The 21,284-nt window shown below is 35.7% G+C and overlaps 1 protein-coding gene across 2 annotated transcripts in view; it reads right to left on the reverse strand.

Moving 5' to 3' along the window:
* The window catches only part of STXBP5L (syntaxin binding protein 5-like), a 526,662-nt gene that overhangs the window by 165,694 nt on the left and 339,684 nt on the right, over positions 1-21,284 (reverse strand). For both annotated transcript variants that reach the window (XM_006864137.1, XM_006864138.1), the window contains exon 14: positions 4,688-4,728. In XM_006864137.1, coding sequence (XP_006864199.1) covers positions 4,688-4,728 — 41 coding nt within the window. The remainder of the gene's footprint in view (positions 1-4,687; positions 4,729-21,284) is intronic.

Consider the following 21,284-nt stretch of genomic DNA (forward strand, 5'->3'; position numbering starts at 1 on the left):
TGTTAATGCCATGAAACACAGACTCAAAGAATATTCTAGGCTTTTTACAAAAAAACTTAAAAAGATATGAAAAGTCAATGTACTATATAATCCTGAGCTATCTTTATTTTCACAATTTAAGACAATATTAAGAAAACTGACAAAAGCTGAATAAAATCAGTGGATCAAATAATTGCTGTTATTCATTACAATTGAGTTAATTATGACTCGTGGTGGCCCAATGTGTTGCAGAGTAAAACTATGCTCTAAAGGGTTTTCAAGGCCAGGACCTTTTGGAAATAGATAGGCAGGCATCTCTTCCAAGGCATCTCTGTTGTTGCTGTTGTTGTTTTTGTTAAATGCCATCAAGTAGGTTCTGACTCATAGTGACCCTGTATAGGGTGTTTCTGAGTAGAGGCTGGTGAGTTTGAACTGCTGATCCTGCAGTTCTAACCTACCTTGCAGTCCAATGTTTTATCCCACAGCTCCCTACCAGGACTCTCTGGGTGGATTCAAACTATCAACCTTTTGGCTAGTATGTGAGTTCTTAACTGTTTGAACCACCCAGGGACTCCAGATGAAATAACAGTATTGTATAGTATTAACCTTTTAATTTTGATAACTGTACTTCAATTTATGGAGCTCTGGTGGGACTGTAAGATAAGCAATGTATGGCTAACCATACAATTGGCAGTTCAAATCCACTAGCTACTCTGTGAGAAGATGAAAATGTCTGCTCCCATTTATAGTCTTGGAAACCCTACAAGTTGGAACCCATTCAATGGCAGTGGAGTTTGGGTTAAGCGCTGGGCTGCTAATAGTCAGTGGTTCAAGTCCATCATTCACTCCAGAAGAAAAAGATATAGCTGTCTGCTTCTGTAAGATTTCAGCCTTGAAAACCCTATGGAGCAGTTCTCCTCTGTTCTTTAGGGTCACTATGAGTTGGAGGTGACTGAATAGGGATTTGGTTTGGTTTAGTACTTTGGTTATGTAATAAGCAAATGTCCTTGCTTATAGGAAAAACACACTTAAGTATTTAGGCTTACGGAGTCTTGGTGTGGCACTGTGGGTTGATGAGCTGGACTGCAAAGTTGGTTTGAATTGCAAGGTTGGCGGTTCAGGCTCATCAGCTGTTCATCAGAAACCCTATATCTGGTCGCTATTGGATGGAACTGACTCAATGGCATGTAACAACAACAGTGGTATGTAGGATAAGCACTCTGCTGCTAACTGCAAGGTAGATGGGTAGATGGTTCAAACCTACTAGGTGCTCCTTAGAAACCCTATGCAGGGTTGCTATGAATCAGAGCTGACTCGAGGGCACTTAACATCAATAACAGTATTATAGCAGTACTTTGTCTGCAATTTAATAGCGAATGGTTCCAAAAGAGGTATCTAGCTAGCTAGCTATTTATCTATCAATCTATCCATATCCACACATATATTTATATATTCGCACACATACTTTTCACATACAAAATACATACAAGTATATACACACATATTATGACTATATTGGAATAGAGGAGCAAGAAGGAGAGAGAGAGAAGGATAAAACAAATATAATAATATGTTAACATTTGGGGAATCTGGGTGAAGGGTAAACAGGACTTTAAAGTACTATTTTTGCAACTTTTCTATAAATCTGAAATTATGTTAAACTAAAATAGCTCTTAAAATGGACAAAGCATTGTATTAGGAGCTGAAGTCAGATGGTATATCATTCTCATGATTACATTACATTATGGGGGAAAAGTAAATGAATTTGCAGACATAATTAAGGTCCATAATACGCTGACTTTGAGTTTATCAACAAAGAGGTTATAACCTGAATGAGCAGGGTTTTCCTGAAGACAGAGAGGAGCTCTCGCTGTCTTTGAAGGAGTGAGCCACCATGAGTTATAAAGCTGTTTAAGAACACTGAATTCTGCCCATTTCACCTGAAGCCTCAGATAAAACTGCAGCTTCAAGTCAATACTTTGATTGCAGTCTTGTGAGAGCTCAAGCAAAGGATCAGGCTAAGTTGTGCCCTGACTTCTGATCCACAGAAACTTTGAGATAGGAAATGGATGTTGAAGTTGCTAAATTGTGGTCATTTGTTACTCAACAATTAAAACCTAGTACATATCATAATGTATTTTTAGTTGATTAAAATTCATTATAACATCATTTCCTGCATTAGACAGTGTTCTGAAAAATAATTTAGAAACAAAATGAGCAAACTAATATTTCTTCAATGATATCCATCAAGTTGAAGACATAGTTGACTACTGTAAGAATTTTAAACATTCTGCAATTTCTGTTCTGAATTGATAAACCAATATTTTAAAAAACAATTTCATAAAATATTTATCCTAGCTCTGGTTGGGTAGTGGTTATGAATCAGGCTGTGAATTGCAAGGTCAGAAGTTCGAAACTACCAGCTGCTCTGCGGGAGAAAGATGAGGCTTTCTGCTCCCATAAAGATTTATAGCCTCGGAAATCCTGTGCAAGGTCACTATGAGTCGGAACCGACTCCACAGCACATAACCACCACCACCAGGAGCACTTTAGTAATTACAGTGTTTATGTGTCTTGTTATGTTTTGGAAGCTCAGGGATGATTTTGAAGTGATGGGAAGGGAGCAATGGTATTGCTCGGCAATCAATTTAGTTCTAGGAATAAACTCAGATATACACAAAAGGAATCATTAAAAGAAAAACTCTGTCCTTTGGAATTTCTCTTGAGCATTTGTTCTTTTACTGAATGAGGTCAGAAAGTGACCTCAGAAATCATGGCTTTAATTATTTTAATCTTTTGGTCTTATTGATGTTCTGCTCAGTTCTTGAGGGACTCTAACTCGTGGGCTAAGCGTATTATCAAAATTCACCATTTTTTCCTCTGCTTTTCTGATTATCACTGTCATCCTCAGAAGCTATTTACTCTTGAAGATTCATTTAACGCTTTTGTGCTGCTTCTTCCTTTGTTTTCATTTCTGTCTATTCTCCCTGCCTATGGACATATTCATTTGAAGTTCCTGGCTTTACCATAAAATTTGAACCGTCAAATCTCTCCTATATTTATTTTCAGAAGACTTACCCACATCTTCCTGATTACTTATACTCAGAAACCTAGAGTGAATTCTCCCTTGTTCTTCTCTTGCAAAATCTTAACTGAACTATCAAATACATTAAATGTCACTCCATCAAAATTCCCTTCCTGGAGCTACCTGATTCAAATAAATCTCTCCCATGTCTGTTCACAAATAATGTCTGGATTGTACTATATTTAAGGAGTCCAGGTGTGGCACAGTAGGATAAGCACTGGACTGCTAGTCAAAAGGTTGGTGGTTCAAACCCACCAATCACTCCTTGGAAACTCTATACAGGGTTGCTATGAGTCAGAACCAACTCAATGGAACTTAACAACAAACAACAACTATATCTATAGTTCTTATATTATTTTCCCTATAGCTATATAGAAAGAGGGAGTTCTGGGGTGGTGCTTTGGGTTAATGCGCCAGACTGCAAAACCGATTGAACTGCAAGGTTGGCAGTTCAAGCTCACCAGCCGCTCCTTGGAAACCCTATCCAGGGTTGCTATAGGTCGGAACTGACTCAGTGGCACTTAACAACAATAACATATAGAAAGAGGAGTCCTGGTGTGGCGCTGTGGGCTAATGTGCCAAATTGCAAAGTCGTTTGAACTGCAAGGTCGTTGGTTCAAGCTCACCAGATGCTCCTTGGAAACCCTGTAAAGGGTCGCTATGGGTCGGAACTGACTCGACGACACTTAGCAACAACAACAACATATAGAAAGAGCTCTAGCAGTGTAGTGATTACAAGTTGGGCTACTAACCTCAAGGTCAGCAGTTTGAAACCAGCAGCCGTTCCGTGGGAAAAAGATGAGGCTTTCTGTTACCATAAGATTTATAGCTCAGAAACCCAATTCAGGTCTGCTATGACTCTGAACCAACTCCATGGCACATTACCACCACCATCACCATAGCTGTATAGATATATTCCTTTATCTTTTCTAGTAAGTTTTCTGAAGTGTATAGACATAATCAACAAATATCTTTTCATGTCCTTCAATACCGAGCAGAATATTAGTAGTCCTTACATAATTCTCAAGAGTTCTACATTTTTCAATATATTTCTTTTGAGTTTCGTAAGACTTGACAGATAACTGGGGAAGAAAACTGAATAGTTCAGGGATGAAAGAACTTGTGTAAAACCACACAAATAGGAGGTGAAGGAAGTTGCTTGAACACAGTTAATCTGACAAAGTTTGGTACAAGTCTATTACACCATGCTTCTTGTAGGTATGTTGTCTGTTGCTAAGTGCCGTTGAGTCAGTTCCGACCCATCGTGACTCTGTATAGGATTTCCAAGGAGCAGCTGGTAAGCTTGAACTGCCAAAATTGCTGTTCAAATGACTTTGCATTCCGGAACATTAACCCCCAGAGCCACACCAGGTATAATAGGATGCTGATATTGACTTATTTATTTTACACTACAGAATAAAAGTACAATGAAATTGCACCTTAAAGCAATCTAAGAACAGAAACAATAGAATTTTTTCAACACAACTATCTATCTAACTATCTATCTATCTATCTATCTATCTATCTATCTATCTATCTATCTATCCCAAACTAAAAAAGCAATAATTGGTTATAGTATTAATAAAGTATTCTCTGTTATACAAAGAGAAAGTTAAAACTTACTTGCAGAAGCATCCCAAAATTTTACTGATCCATCTGCATGACTAGATAAGAAATAAATTAGCATTCATTAAAATATAATAAATATAAAATCATAATCACTCTAAAAGCACAAAAAGACATGTCACTACTATTAAATTTTAAATTAGCAATACCATTCCAATTATACCAATGTATGATACATCACCTCTAAGATCATTGAGCCACAAGATCAGCAGTTCAAACTCACAAGTTACTCCTCAGAAACCCTGTACAGGGTTGCTTTGAGTTGGCATCAACTCGACAGCACTTAACAACAACAACAACAAGATCAAAACAATGGTTTATTATTATTACTATTTTAAATTATTAAAATCTAAGTTTAGAAAGAGGACAAGTATTCCTTGGATCTTACTGTAAGCAGACTTAGTATGTAATAGAGAGCTACAAAAACTGACCTTTAAAAAATGAACAGAAAGGTTATAGCCCCTTAGCCATGAAGTGACTGGCTTACAAGCTTTCATAAGGGTGCTTAGTGTCAGAGTGAGGGGGTGAAATAGAATCCCCACTGAATACTTTTCCTCTTATCCAGATAGGTCTGGTGAAAGTGGATGGTGGATGATGGGGATAGGATTTTATAATTCAACTGAGAGTAACTGTTATCAGGACTAATGGCAATCTCACAACTGTAAATGTAGAAGAGCTGCAACAAAAAGGGAGGAGCAGTTAATCTGTCATCTCAGGAACAGAGGATCCTAAAACCATCAAGACGGAAGAGCATGAGAGGAGTAAGGGATCCTAAGCAGAAAAGCAGAAAAAACAGAGATGGTGGCAGAGGCGACAGCAAAAAGAAATGGAGCAGCAGAGGACTATAGGCCCAATAGACTGAGAAAGGCAGTGTGCCTATGGGCAGGAAGCTGGCTTGCAAAATGTGTCCTTTGGACATTTAAAAGAATATATATTTTCAGTGTGGTTATGTACATTAAGGAGCTCTGGTAGCATGGTGGTTATGAATCGGGCTGCGAACCTTAAGGCCAGCAGTTCAAAACTACCAGCTGCTCCGCGGGAGAAAGATGAGGCGTTCTGCTCCCGTAAAGACTTAAAGCCTCGGAAACTCTGTACAGGGTCGCTATGGGCCGGAACCGACTTGACGGCACTTAACAACAACATATGTACATTAAAAGGAGCTCTGGTGGCACAGTGGTTACAAATTAGGCTGCAAACCGCAAGGTCGGCAGTTCAAAACTACCAGCTATTCCACAGGAGAAAGATGAGGTTTTCTGCTCCCGTGAAGATTTACAGCCTCGGAAACCCTGTACAGGGTCGCAATGAGTCGGAACCAACTCCACGGCACATAACCACCCCACCATATGTGCATTAAAAAAAAAAAAAAAAAAGGTGATAGAAGTAAACACTGTTAACTCATTGTACATGGAGGGGATCGTAATCCCTGCAAAGATCTGTTGAATGTAAAACTGATGATCTGCACTGTAAACCTTCACTCAGTTTATAATAAAACCTTCAAATAAAATTAAAAGAGCATTATATTTTCATTTAAAATGGTTTAACCTCAATGAAAAAAGATGCCTGAATTATTTTTATTACATCAAAATAGATTTAAAATAAGTATCATAGTTATATTAAAGTTAAGCTTCAAAATACAAAAAGTAAATCACTTAAATCTATTGAGAGTTGCACAAATATGTGCAATCCTATAAAAATTCATCTAAAAAGTAGAAGATGGAATATTCCCAGCACATGTTAATAGTTCACCATTACCCTGACACCAAAACCAGAAAAGGCTATTGTAATAAAATTCTAAATCATTATCATGAGCATAAATGGATAAAAATCCTTAACAAAATATTTTAACAAATCAAATACAGCAATATACAGGCAATACTCATACATCGTGGGTAGCAGGGCTTTTCCAGAAATGCAAGGGAAGTGGAATATTTTAAAATATCAATCAAGGTGATTCATCATATTGATAAATTAAAGAAGAAAAGCCATATAATCATCTTAGTAGAAAAAGAAAAATGGACCATTCATTAATGAATTACATTCTCATCAAATGAGGAATATAAGGAAATTTTTTCAATCTAATAAAAAAGGAGCTCTGGTAGCGTAGTGGTTACGAATCGGGCTGCGAACCTTAAGGTCAGCGGTTCGAAACTACCAGCTGCTCTGCGGGAGAAAGATGAGGCTTTCTACTCCCGTAAAGATTTACACCCTCGGAAACCCTGTACAGGGTCGCTATGGGTCGGAACCGACTCGACGGCACTTAACAACAACAATAAAAATTTAAATTTTTTCATTTTTTTTAGTATTAATCTTAATCTCATCTAAGAAAAACGTACAGTTAACATCACATATAAAGGTGAAAGACTAAATGCTCTTCCCCACTAAGATAACGCAAATGTTCACTCTCACCATTCTTATTTAACATCATATTTGAGGTCCTATCAACTGCCAGTAAGAGAAGAAAAAGAAATAAAAGGCATACAGATTGAAAAGGATGAAATAAAATTGCCTGTATTTCCAGACCTCATGACCAGCTATGAGAAAATCTGAAGGCATCTCTAAAAAGGATACTATAACATACGAATTTAGCACAGAAAATGTCAACATGCAAAAAAGTCAATGTATAAAAATAAACTGTATTTTTAAGTATTGGCAATGAACCTCTAGAAATTTAGATTAAAAAGCAGTATCATTTATAATAGGGCCCAAACCATAAATAATTAAGTATATGTTTAACAAAATTTGTATGCTAAAATTATATGATGATGATAAAGAAATAAAAAAGATTTAAATAAACGAAGAGATATAGTCTTGACTTACTAAATTGTCAGTTTTCCCCAATTTACGTGTAGAATCAGTGTAATCTCAATCAAAATACGAAAAGTTTTTTTTATAGAAATCAACAAACTAATTTTAAAATTTAAATTAAAAAGTCAAGTAATAGGCAAATACATTTTGAAAAAGAAAAATGCATCTCATTCCAAATCTAAAATAACTAAGATTGTGTTAATGAGAGGAGGTAAAAAAGAGGGACTTATATCAGTGGAACATAGAAAATGAACCACACATACTTTTATATTTCCAGCTTGGACAGGGAGTGGGGACAGAGGGGGAGCATGATGCTGACCGAGTGGCTTGCTTTAATTTTTTTAAAAGCAGTTTCATTGAGGTATAATTTACATGCAACTTACCCATTTTAAGAGTACAGCTTGGAAATTTTTATTAAATGTCTACAGCTGTCTAATAAATACCATAGTCCAGTTCTATAACATTTCCATCACCCCAAAAAGTTCACTTCTGACAATTATAATCCTCTTTCCCACTCCCAGGCCAAGATCATCGTTTTCAGTTCCTATTACTTTGTCTTTTTTTCTTAGGATTTTCATGGAAATGGGATCCATACTACATTAGACTTTTTTGTCTACATTTATTACTTAGTATAATGTTTTTGAGGTTCATCCCTGCTGTTGCATATATCAATAATTTGTCCCTGTTTATGGCTGGATATAGATATACTCAATTTAGTTTACTTATTGGCCAGCTGATGAACATTCAGGCTATTTTCCATTTTGCGCTACCAGAAATAAAGCTGCTTTCAAGTTTTCACATTTTTAAGTGCTCTACAGGTCAGTGGTTCAAGCTCACCAGCTGCTCTTTGGAAACCCTATACAGGGTCGCTATGGATTGGAATTGACTCAACAGCACTTAATAAAACAACAACCTATATACATGGGAGTCCTAGTGTGGTGCTTTAGGTTAAACACTGAACTGAAAGGTCAGTTTGAACCACAAGGTCAGCAGTTCAAACTCACTAGCTGCTCCTAGGAAACCCTATTGCTGTGTGTTCTTAAGTGCTGTTGAGTCGGTTCTGACTCACAGTGACACTGTATAGGGTTTTCAAGGAGAGGCTGGTGAGTTTGAACCACTGACTTTACAGTTCAAACCAATCTTGCAGTCCAGTGCTTACCTACAGCATCAGACCAGGACTCCTCTATACATCATCTTTGGTATTTTCTATTTCTAATATGCAATATTTTATATGAAAAGAACAATAAATGTTAATTCACAGAACACATTGAAACTTTGAGTTGACCACTCTAGTAAAAAAACAAACATTACTAACAACTTGTGTGTACATATGTTAGCCTATTATGTCTCCCTGCCTCCATTTCCTCTAGAAGCAGCTACAATCCAGAATTATTTGATCACTCTTACTTTTCTTTATAATATAGTCACATATATGCATATGTATGGATAAACAATAAATATATTGTCAATTTGCTATAAAACTTGTGTTTTCACTTAATATATTATTTACCAATTGAATCCACACTGTTGCCTGTAACTGTATCTTATTCATTTTTGTTACATATAATAGTCCCTTATGTGATCATAATATAATTTCAGTTATTGGATATTTGATTTTTTGTTTGCTTTTTATGTTTTCTTATTACTATTACAAATAGTGTTTGTTGTTGTTGTCATGTGCTGTGGAACTGGTTCCGACTTATAGCAACCCTGTACAGTGTTTCCAAAGCTGTAAATCTTTACGGGAGTAGAAAGCCTCATCTTTCTCCTGTGGAACAGCTGGTAGTTTCAAACTGCTGACCTTGAGGTTCACAGCCCGATTTGTAACCACTACGTTACCAAAGGAATGAGTAATTTTGTTAAAGTCTTTTGTTATATACATGCAAGAATGGAGTTGATGGATCTTAGGGTATGAAAGGACTTTTAGTGTGGTGCTGTAGGATCAACACTGGGCTGTGAACCACAAGGTCAGCAGTTCAAATGTGGAAATTTAAACTGCTCCTCAGAAACCCTTGTTGTTGTTAAGTGCTATCAAGTCAGTTTTGATCCATATTGCCCCTGTACAGGGTTTTCAAGGGGCTGCTGGTGAGCTTGAACCACTGACCTTGTGGCGCAAAGCAACTTTGCAGTCCAGCACATTAAAAGCACAGTGCCACATCAGGATTCCCAGAAACCCTTATACAGAGTTACTATGAGTCAGAACTGACTCAATGGCATTTAACAACAGGGTATTAAAATATTCAAATTTATAAGACTATGCCAAACTGTTCTGAAATTTAAAACTTTCTATTACCATTTGCAGTGTGTAATAATTTTCACTGATCTACATCTTATCCTACGCAATTCAGTGGCATTTAGTACATTTATAATTTCATGCAATAATTACCATTATCTAGTTCATCCCTCCCAAAGAAAACCTTAACACATACAATAAGCAATCACTCCCTATTACCTACTCAGTTTCCATCAAATACTAATGATCTTATATCTGTTTCCACAGATTTGATTATCCTGGATAGTTCATATAAATGGGATCATAAAATATGTGGCCTTTTGTTTCTGGATTCTTTCACTTATGTGCTGAAGTTTCATCCATGTTGTAGTATGTACCATTTCATGGTTAAATAATATTCCATTTTGCTTATTAATTCATCAGTTGCTAGACATTTGGGTCGGCTATTATTACTACTGTTGCCACAAATATTCATAAGTTTTTGTCTGTGGTTCAATTCTTCTTAAGAGTGTTAATTGTTAGGTCATATGGTAATTCTGTATTAGGTTTTTGAAGAACTAACTTAGTATCAGCTTTTTCACTTTTGTAGACAAAAAAAAAGCTATTGGAATTTTGATAGAGATTGTGCTTATTCTGTAGATTATTTTAAGAAGTATTTCCATACATGAACATGCAGTACATTTTCATTTATTTGTTTTTGTTTTTAAGTGCTATTGAGTTGGTTCTGACTCATAGCTACACTGCATAGGGTTTCTGATAAGTGACTGGGGGCTTTGAAATGCCGACCTTGTGCTGTTTAAATCCAATGCTTATCCTACAGTGTTAACTTTTTTCAACAATGCTTTGTCATTTTCAGCATGCAAATCTTGCATCTCCTTGGTTTAATTTATTCATAAATACTTTGTTCTCTGGAGGTTATTGTAAATAAAAGTTTTCTTAATTTCCTTATTACATTGATCATTATCAGTGTATGAAAATACAACTCATTTTTCTGCATTGATCTTGTACCTTGCAACTTTGCTGAATTTTTTATTAGCTCCAATAATTTTGTATGGATTTTTTTAGATTTTTCTATATGCAAGATTATGTTATCTGTGAAGACATAAATCTTTCTTTACAATTTTGCTGTTAAGTGCTGTTGAGTCAGTTGACTCATAGAGACCCTGGTAAAGGTGAGTTTGAACTGCCGGCCTTGCAATTCAAGCTGACCTTGACGTCAAGTGCTTATCATACAGCAACAAACCAGGACTCCTTTCCAATTTGGATGCCTTTTATATTCTAATTACTCTGGTAAAACCTTCCAATACCATCTTGAATGGAAATGGCAGAAGTGGGCATTCTTTCCTTGTTCCAGATCTTTGGAGGAATGCTTTCAGTCTTCCATCATTGATTGAGATTAGTTGCTTAAGTTGTTCATAAATGCTCTTTATAATGTTGAGAAATTTCCCTTTTATTCTTACTTTGTTGAGTGCTTTTATTATGAAAAGGTGTTGGATTTTGTTAAATGCCCTTTTTCTGCACCAAATGAGAAATGATATGGGGTTTTTATTTTTCATTCTAGGAATGTGGCTTATAATATTAATTTTTGTACATGGAGCCACCCTACATTCCAGAACTAAATTTCAATTAGTCATAGTGTATAAACATTTTCATTTGCTTCCAGATTGGGTTTGCTAGTACATTTTGTTGAGGACATTAGCATCTATATTTATAGAGGTTACTTGAGTCCTGGTGTGGTGCTATAAGCACTGGACTAGTAACTGAAAGGTCAGTGGTTCAAACCTACCAGTCACTCTTCAGAAACCATATATAGGGGTGCTATGAGTTGGAACTGACTCGAGGGCACTTAGAAACAAGTGATCTGTAGTTTTCCTTAAGATGTTTTTATCTGAGTTTGGTATCAGAGTAATGCTGGTTTCAAAGAATTAGATAAGGATGTGTACCCACTCTTTTTGCAGGTATTTGAGTAGGATTTGTATTATTTCTTTTAAATGTTTCATGGAATTCACCAGTGAAACTATCTTTCTTGTGTTTTTCTTGCTTGTGATGCTTTGATTTTAGATTAAATCTCTTAGTTTTCATAGTTATTTTCAGAGTTTCTCTTTCTTCTTGAGTCAGTTTGTATGTTTCTAGGAATTTGTTCATTTCACCTAGGTTAACTAATTTGCTGGTGTTCAATTGTTCACTGTATTCTCTTAAAATCTTAATTTTTGTAATGTTAGTAGCAATGTCCCCAAGTTCATTTCTGATTTTAGTAACTTGAGTATGTTCGTTTTTTTTTTTTTTTTGCTGAATATAGTTAATGTCTTGGTAATTTATTTTTTAAAAGGTCAACATTTTTCTTTAATTCTCCCTACTAATTTTCTATGACCTACTTTTGTTTTTCTTCTGATACTCTTGGGTTTAAATTGCTCTTCTTTTTCTATTTTAAAGAAGTGTAAGTCTAGCTTGATGATCTGAATTCTTTAATGAAAGAGAAATTCACGACTATATGTTCCCTCTGAGCACTACCTTCACTGCACCCCATGAGTTTGGGTATGTTGTGCTTTCATATTAATTTGTCTCAAATATTTTCTAATATCTCTTGTGATTTTTATTTACTCTATCAGTAGTTTGACAATGTGCTGTGAAATTTCTTATTATTATGAATTTTGTCATTTTCCTTTTGCTAATGATTTCTAAAAGGAGCTCTGGTAGCATAGTGGTTACAAAACGGGCTGCTAACCTCAAAGTCGGCAGTTCGAAACTACCAGCTGTTCCGTGGGAGAAAGATGAGGCTTTCTGCTCCTGTAAAGATTTGCAGCCTCGGAAATCCTGTGCAGAGTCACTATGGGTCAGAACCGACTCCACAGTACTTAACAACAACAAGAACAATGATTTCTAGTTTCATTCACTGTGATGGTATAATTTCAACCTTTGTATAATTTCAATATTTTTAAATGTATTGAGACTCTTTTTATCCTAGAGACTAACATACTACAAACACCATTTGGAGGCCATGCCTGACTTCCTTTGACTTTACAAAAGAGAAAGAGAATCAAACTCAAAATCAGCCCAAGGCTGATTCCTATAAAGCAGAAGTCAGACATGTTTCTTTCCTACAACCTTCTTATTCTGACACCAACCAACTCTCCCCTCTGCTTCACATATGAGTTTAATAATCTATTGCAATGGCCACAGAGACCTCATATTTATACTTGCATTTACAGGGTTTATTAAAGAAGTGAACAGGGTACAATTCAGGATTAGAAACCACTCAGGAGAGAGTAGTTCTCTAGTCAGCAATGCCTCATTTGCCATACTGTTGGCATGCCACACTCTTATCTTCGGCATCTGAGCCATGTGGCGCCATGGTTTCTGCCCTGCTTAGGCAAGTGTTACCAAGCTTCTTTACCCAGCCTGTATATTAACTAAAGGCACACACTCTGCATGTCAGCCTCCTGCCAGTAGGCACTCAGCTTTACTCAGACCATGGCCTAAAAGCCTTCAGCTGCTCTGTGGGGATGCTTCTGCCACCACCTCTGCTGTTGCCACTTTTCTGGGTAGTAACCTCATATTCCACTCATGCTCTTCATCCTTGATGGTCCTTGGATTGTCTGGTTCCTTTTGAACCTAGCTGGATGGCAAAACTAACCAATCTCAGCCATAGAGTCTTGTACACCTGATTGACATGGTCCCACATAATCACTTGGTGGAAATTAAGAAGACATTGGATAAAAAAGCCACATCAAGAAAATTCAAGGTACATGTGTTAATATATCCTAGAGAACATTCCACGTGCATTTGAAAAGAATATATATTCTGATTTAATATATATTCTGATATAGTTGATTTATATGTTGTTCAAATCGTCTTTTCTTTTTGATCTTATTTAGATGTTATTTAGATGTTATATCTATTACCTGGAGTCCTGGTGTGGTGCTGTGGGTTAATGCTCAGGACTGTGCAGTCTGAACTGCAAGCTCAGTGGTTCAAGCTCAACAGCCACGTCTCGGAAACCCTATACAGGGTTGCTATGGGTTGGCACTGACTCAACAGAACTTAACAACAACAACAATCCACTGCCTAAGGAGGTCTGATGGTTCAACCATTAATCACTCATCAGCTAACTGAAAGGTGGGCAATTCAAATCTACCCAGTCATTCCATGGGACAAAGACCTGGAAATCTGTGTCATAAAGATTACAACCTAGAAGACATGGTATGCAAGCAGTTCTACTCTATCAGATGGGGTCACTAAGAGTAAAATATTAGCTTGACAGCACTGACAAACAATGCCCACTATTTAAAGAAGATGTCTTCAACTATTACTGTAGAACACTATAAATCTCTAAAATCTGAGACTTTTTGCCTCAGATATTATGGGCCTCTGTTATTAAGTGAGAATGTTTATAACTGTCATGTATCATGATAAACCTACTGCCATCAAGTCAATTCTAACTCATAGTGACCCTGTAGGATCCAGTAGAACTGCCTCAGAGTGTATCCAAAGTCATAATCTTTATGAGCATGCTGCCCTCTTTCTCCTGTGCAGTGCCTAGTGGAGTCAAACTGCTAAACTTTGGATTAACAGCTGAGTTTATAACCACTACAGCCACCAGGGTTCCTTTTATTCTTCACTGATTTCTCTAATTAGTATATAAACTTCTGTGCTTCCTTTGCAACTTTTTTTTTTTTTTTTTTTTTGCTAAAAGTCTATTTTGTCTAATACCATTATCTTTTTCATTGCCATCAAGTCAATTCTGATCAAAATAACTCTGTATAGTCACCAAAAATATCTTTATGTTACTATTTGCATGGTCTATCCTTTTCCATCCTTTTACTGTCAACCTGTTTGTGTCTTGTGGACTTGTGGACAGTATAAAGTTGGAATATGTTTTTATCAATTCTGCCAAGCTCCACTTTTAAATTGAAGAGTTTATGTTTAAAATCATTATTGATATGAAAGGACTTACCTCTGTCATTTTGATATTTGTTTTCTGTTAAGTCATAATTTTGTTACTCAACTCTACCATTCCTGTTTTATTCTGTTTTTGTTTCAACTATGATACAATTTTATCATTCCAATTTATGCACCAATCACTAAAGCCAATGATGATGATACTGAAGAATTCTACCAATTTCTTCCTTTGGGGAGCACAGTGGCTCCTTACCAGAAGTACTGGACTGAAAAACACAAGATCCATGGTTTGAGCCCACCAACTGCTCCATAGCAGAAAGATGTGAAGCCTAAGAAACCCTATGCAGGGTCACTATAAGTATTAACCTGTTCTACAGCACTTAACAACAACAACAAGCTTCTTTAATCTATTGGAAGAAATCCGTATTTGTGCCAATTTCAAAGACAGGTGACCCAGCAGAATGTGGAGAGCAATGAAGAGTATCATTAATATCACATACAAGTAAAATAATTTTAAAATGGCTGGCAATAATTTTAAAATGGCTTTAACAGTACATCAACAAGGAACTGCCAAAAACTCGAGTGAGATTCCTAAGAGGACATGGGATAACACTGCTGATGTCAGATTAATCTTGACTGAAAGTAGAGAATACCAGAGAGGTGTTTACTTGTGCTTCATTTACTATGCAAAGACTTTAAACTATGTGGATCATGACAAGCTAAGGATAACATTGTGAAGAATGGGTATTCCAGAATACTTTATTGTGCTCATGAGAAACCTGTATATAGACCAAGAGGCAGTCATTCTAACAGAACAATGGAATACTGAATGGTTTTAAATCAAGAAAAGTGTGCACCAAGACTGTATTCTTTTACCATACTTATTGAATCTGTACATTGATCAAAGAGTACAAGAAGCTGGGTTATATGAAGAGGAATGTAGCATCAGGATTGGAGGAAAGCTCATTAACAACCTGCAATATGCAGATGATACAACTTTGCTTGCTGAAAGCAAAGAGGGCTTAAAATACTTACTGATGAAGATCAAAGACTATATAGCCTCTGGCAGCATAGTGATTACGAGTCAAGACTGCTAACCTCAAGGTCAGCAGTTTGAAACTACCAGTCATTCTGCAAGAGAAAGATGAGACTTTCTGCTCCTATAAAGATTTACAGCCTTGGAAATACAGGGTGGCTATGAGTCAGAATCGACTCTATGGCACACCACCACTATATAGAAACAAAAATCCTTACCACTGGACCAATAATAACATCATGATAAACAGAGAAAATATTGAAGTTGTCAAAGATGTCATTTACTTGGATACACAATCAACATTCATGGAAGCATCAGTCAAGAAAGCTGACAACATATTGCGTTAGGCAAATCTGTTGCACAAGACCTCTTTAAATTGTTAAAGGTAACAATTTGAAGAGTACTTGTACTTTCAATTGTACTTTAAAGCCACAGTACTTTCAAGCATTTCATTTCTGGATCCTCAATTTCATTCCATTTCATGTGAAATTTGGACAATGACTAAGGAAGACGGTAGAATAAGTGATGCATTTGAGTTATGGTGTAGGCGAAGACTATTGAAAGTATTATGGAAGAACAAACAAATCTGTGTTGGAAGAAACAAAGCCAAAATGCTACTTGGAAGACAAAATGACAAGACACTGTCTCTCATACTTTGGATATGTTGGCAGGATGGACAAGTCCCTGGAGAAGGACATTATGCTTGGTAAAGTAGAAGATCAGTGAAAAAGAGGAGGACCCCCAATAGGATAGACTGACACAGTGGCAGCAGCAATGGGCTAAAGTGTAGCAATAACTAAGGGGATGGCACAGGAACAGACAGTATTTATTCATTCTGTTGTGCATAGAGCCACTATGAGTTGAAATCAACTGGGTGGCATCTTCTAACAAGAGCAACTGTAACATTTTGATCTCTTTCTCATGGACTTTTCTGTATATTTTAGGTTATTTTTTTGATTGTCACCCTGGAGAATACAATTACATCTAAAGTTTATAACACTCTAGTTTGAATTACTATCAGTTTAGCTTCAAGAGTATATAAATATCTGCTTCTATAGCCCTCCACACTTACACTTTTAGTGCTATAAACAAAGTCTCTTACCAAAATTTGCCAGTATTAGTGACATTTCCTACTGCATTTTCAGTAATGTCAGTTCCTAATTCTTTTTTTTTTTTTTTGCCTTTTAAAAACTTTTTATTGTGAGTTGAGTGAAGGTTTACAGATAACATCATTAGTTTTACATTCAATAAATCATACACTTTGTCTCAGCTCACTGATTGCAATCCCCTCCCTCCATGTAACAACAGTTATCCTACTTCCCTCCCAGAGGTTCCTATTTCCATTCTACCACCTTTCCATCCCTTCTCAACTTTGTCCTTAGGTAAGCTTTTGATTTTGAATGATTGACCCAATTTTCTGCCAAACATTAGATAGGTATATAGAGGGGACAACAACACTAGTAAGGTAGGCTCACTATGGAGTGGTCAGTCCCCAGTATTTTGAAGTATACTTTTTATTGGATTATATTATATGCAAAGAAAAATACACAATAAAGTTACAGTACAATGAAGTATTGCAAAGTGAACATGTTTGTGCAATCACTATTCGTGTCAACAAATAGAAAATTACCACAAAAGTCTCCTTTATTCCTTTCCTAATCACAGCTCTCAACTCTTTCTCAATGGTAGCTACTTTAATGTTAGTATTTACACCAAATAATTTCCTTAAACTTTGTCAATCCTTATTATTATGTTTACTTACTATATTATTGTATGCTTCTAAGATTATTTTTTTCTCTTACTTTTTCTTTGGGCATATCATTTTACCATTCTTTTTCTAACTTGTTAAGACGTTGTTGTTAAATGCTATCAAGTTCCAACTCATGGTGACCCTGTACAGGATTTCCAATGGGTTTGAACTGCTGACCTTCCAGTTAGTAGTTCAGTGCTTATCCTACAGTGCCAGTTCTTATCTTACAGGATTCTAACGTCTTAAGTTAGATACTTATATAATTGATTTGTAGCATTTCTTCTTGTTTACATAAATATTTATGGGTAAAACTGATGAAATATGGATTTAGATTTATCGATCTGCAGTAGCACTGTATTTTTAGTTCAAATTACTTTTGAAATATCTGCTATGATTTCTTCATTTACCCATAAATTAGTTGGGAATAACTTACTTAACTTGCAAAAGTTGTGACTTTTCTTGATATTTTTGTCATTAGCTTTCTGTTCTGTTACACTGGTCAACAAACATTTAATAAATGATTGCAATCCCTCCCTTACATTTATATTATGATCCTGCATATGGTCAATTTTGGCATGTGTTTAATGCACACTTGAAAATAAACCTTTTTAAGTTGTAGAATTTAATGGTCTAAATATGTCAATTTGTATTATTATGTAGTTTAAAAAATGACATTTCAAACAGTCACAGAGATTTATAACAATTGCTATCATTTATGTACATTGCCTATTCTTTTAGTTCTGTCAATTTTGTTTTATGTATTTTGAACTTCTATCCTTAAAATCCTACCAGACTGAACATTTTATTATTTTAAAATAATCCTTTTTACTGCTGTTATTGCTTTTTGCTTTAAAATCTACTATATATGCAGATATCTAAGATGTCCCCCAATATTCCCACACCTTTATATACATGTACTATATAATCCTCAAGACTATGATACCGGCATGATATCACTCCTGGGATAAAGTTTGGTTAAATTAGTGTTAAAAAAGGAAGATTATCCTATCCTAATCATAGTAGGTCGAAGATGGAAGAAGTCATAGACATGAATGAGAAGTGCTAAATGTATAGTTACTGGCTTGAAGATGGAGGGAATCCACTGTGTTAAGGAATGTGACTAGTCTCTACGAACCAACAGTGGCACTCACTGGCAAACATTATGAAATGGCAATTTATTGGGCATCACTCTTTGTGTCTCTTGAAAGTAGCTTATTTTTATCTGACAGTCTTTATCTGTATGTGGTTTGTGGTATGTGGGCAGTCATCTTCATGGTGCTTGCCAAGCTGGGAGTGGGAGATGGTAAGCAGATAAATTAAAATGACAAAATACAAGTATTGGAAATTTTGGTAAAATTAAGGCAGACCTCAGTTTACAAATGCTTGGCGTGTGAACAATCTGTAGTTATGAACCAACCTCCATAAAGTCTATTATATTAAAATGTTGAGGCATATACAATGGCTTATAATGAAAAAACTAAGGTATATACAATGATTTATAATAATAAATGGGTGCCACTTTGTGATCATCAAAACATTATTAATATTCTATTATTATGCTAAAGATGTTTTAGTATATCTAGAAGTGTTTCTTTAATGTTCTATGCATAGAAAGGTACACTTGACTAACAATAGATACAAATTGTATCTAACTGTTCCAACTAATGTACAAATTCAGGGACTACCTAGATATTAAATTTTGATAAATCAGAGCAGCACTTAACAACAACACTTAGACTTAAACACAGGTATGTGCCACTTAACATTATGGTATGTTCTGTGAAATAGAATGCTATGTGATTTGGATGTTGTGTGAACACCTGCTTATACACAGGGATTTTTAAAAGTTTGAATTAAAAAATAATGGACTGTTTTCTCGAACTTTTGAAGCTCTCTCATATATGCTGTTGTTGTTAAGCACCGTTGAGTTGATTCCAACTCATAGTGACCCTGTATTCCAATGAGAAGTTGGAGAGTTTGAACTGCCAGCCTTGAGGTTCAAACAATCTTGTAGTACAGTGCTTATCCTACAAGGCCTCACCATATGTTTGTATATATTCAATACACATATATCAAATCAACTCCCATGCAAGCTGCTCTGGCTCTCCATTAGCACCCCGAGCCTCAGGGTTTGTAAACTTGCATGTGCAATTGGCTGCCTCTTGATGTTCAGGGTTCTCCATGCAGCCAAAGGGAGGGAGCAAGACCAGAATCAGAAGCCCTGAGAGCTGAAGTAGCATGGCTGCAGACATCAACACAAGCATTGGCTGGAGAGAGAACAAACCAGTAGCAATCACAGGAACTAGGGCTGCAGACGGTAACAAAGTTTGGAGGCTCCAAACTGACTCGACGGCACTTAACAACAACAAAGTTGTGCCTTGGCTTATGGGTTTCAGTCAGGGTACTACAGCCAGGAACTGATATGTGATTGCCATAGTGTCACAAACTCGATGTCAGCCCTGCTTCCTAGTGCCCTTCCAAGCAATCACGTAAACATGATTGGACATTACCTGATTGGGTGTTATGCTATGCATACCTGTATACCAATCTCACAATTATATTATTTTCTCTCATTTCTGCTTTTTTAAGGATCAATCGTGGTTTTTTTTTTAAATATTATTCTACCTTAGTAGTTTATTGATATCATATTCTTGTCCTATCTTTTTAGTAATTAACACAGATAACAGAAAATTGACTCTTAATTTAAGAGTAGAATGTAAACTAGTAATTTAGTTTACCAGACAAAACAGAGATTTTACATTGTTTATCCCCATTTTCCTTTCCCTTACCTTTTCCCTTATCATTTCAAATCCACTTCATAATATTTTTATTAGAAGTGACTGTTACATATTTTTGTAGTACGTACCTAAATGCCATATTATTGTTTTTAATAAGTCAATACTTATTTAGATTAATTTCTAAATTTACTTGTTTCTATTATCCTTAATTCATTTATGCATTTCTATGATTCTAGCTAGGATTCATTTTCTTCTGCTTGAAGAACTCTCATTAGCATATTTTTAGTATAAGTCTTTTAGCAAAAAAGAAAATCTCTTGAATTTTTTTCCTTAAATATATTTTGTCTATTTTATAAATTGTTTATTGAGTATGCTATTTCATACTGACAGGTGTTGTTCTTTTTAACACTAGAAAGGTATTTTCTATTGTCTATTAGTTTCAGAATTTCTGTTAAAAGTTTAGCTCTCAATCTTGTTGCACCTTTAAGATAAAGTTGAATTTATGTTTGGCCATTTTCAAGAATTTTTCTCTTTGTCATTTGTTCTCATCATTTTTATTGCAATCTGTGTAAGTGATTTTCTTTGTTTTGATTTTAGTTTATAGCATTTTAATATATGTGTCTCAGAATAAAACTTCCACATTCATTTTAAGTTTCTTCCGCTTTATTATCTCTCTCCTTTCCATCTGTGTTTTGAATTACATGTAAGTCCATCTAACTCTTATGCTTTTTTTCGTTTCTCTTATGCCTTTTTCCTAGTTTCCAGCTATGGTTAGCATTTTCATAAACTAATCTATTTAGTTCTTATTTCACTTTCGTACTTTTCAATTCTATAATTTCCATTGATTCTATTGATTTATTTGTATACATTTTATGTTGAAATTCTCCATATTTCCACCTGTTTTCTTGAATATATTAATGACAGTGTGTTGTTGTTAGTTGCCATCAAGTCAGTACCAACTCACAGTGACCTATGCACAACACAATGGAATACTGCCCAATCCTGGGCCAACCTCACAATTGTTGCCATGCTTGAGTCCATTGATGCTGCCACTTTGCCAATCCATCTCGCTGGGGGTCTTCCTCTTTTTCTCTGACTTTCCACCTTACCAAGCATGATATCCTTCCCTAGCA

This window comes from Chrysochloris asiatica, unplaced genomic scaffold (genome assembly GCF_000296735.1).
Source record: "Chrysochloris asiatica unplaced genomic scaffold, ChrAsi1.0 scaffold00061, whole genome shotgun sequence".
Taxonomy (NCBI): domain Eukaryota; kingdom Metazoa; phylum Chordata; class Mammalia; order Afrosoricida; family Chrysochloridae; genus Chrysochloris; species Chrysochloris asiatica.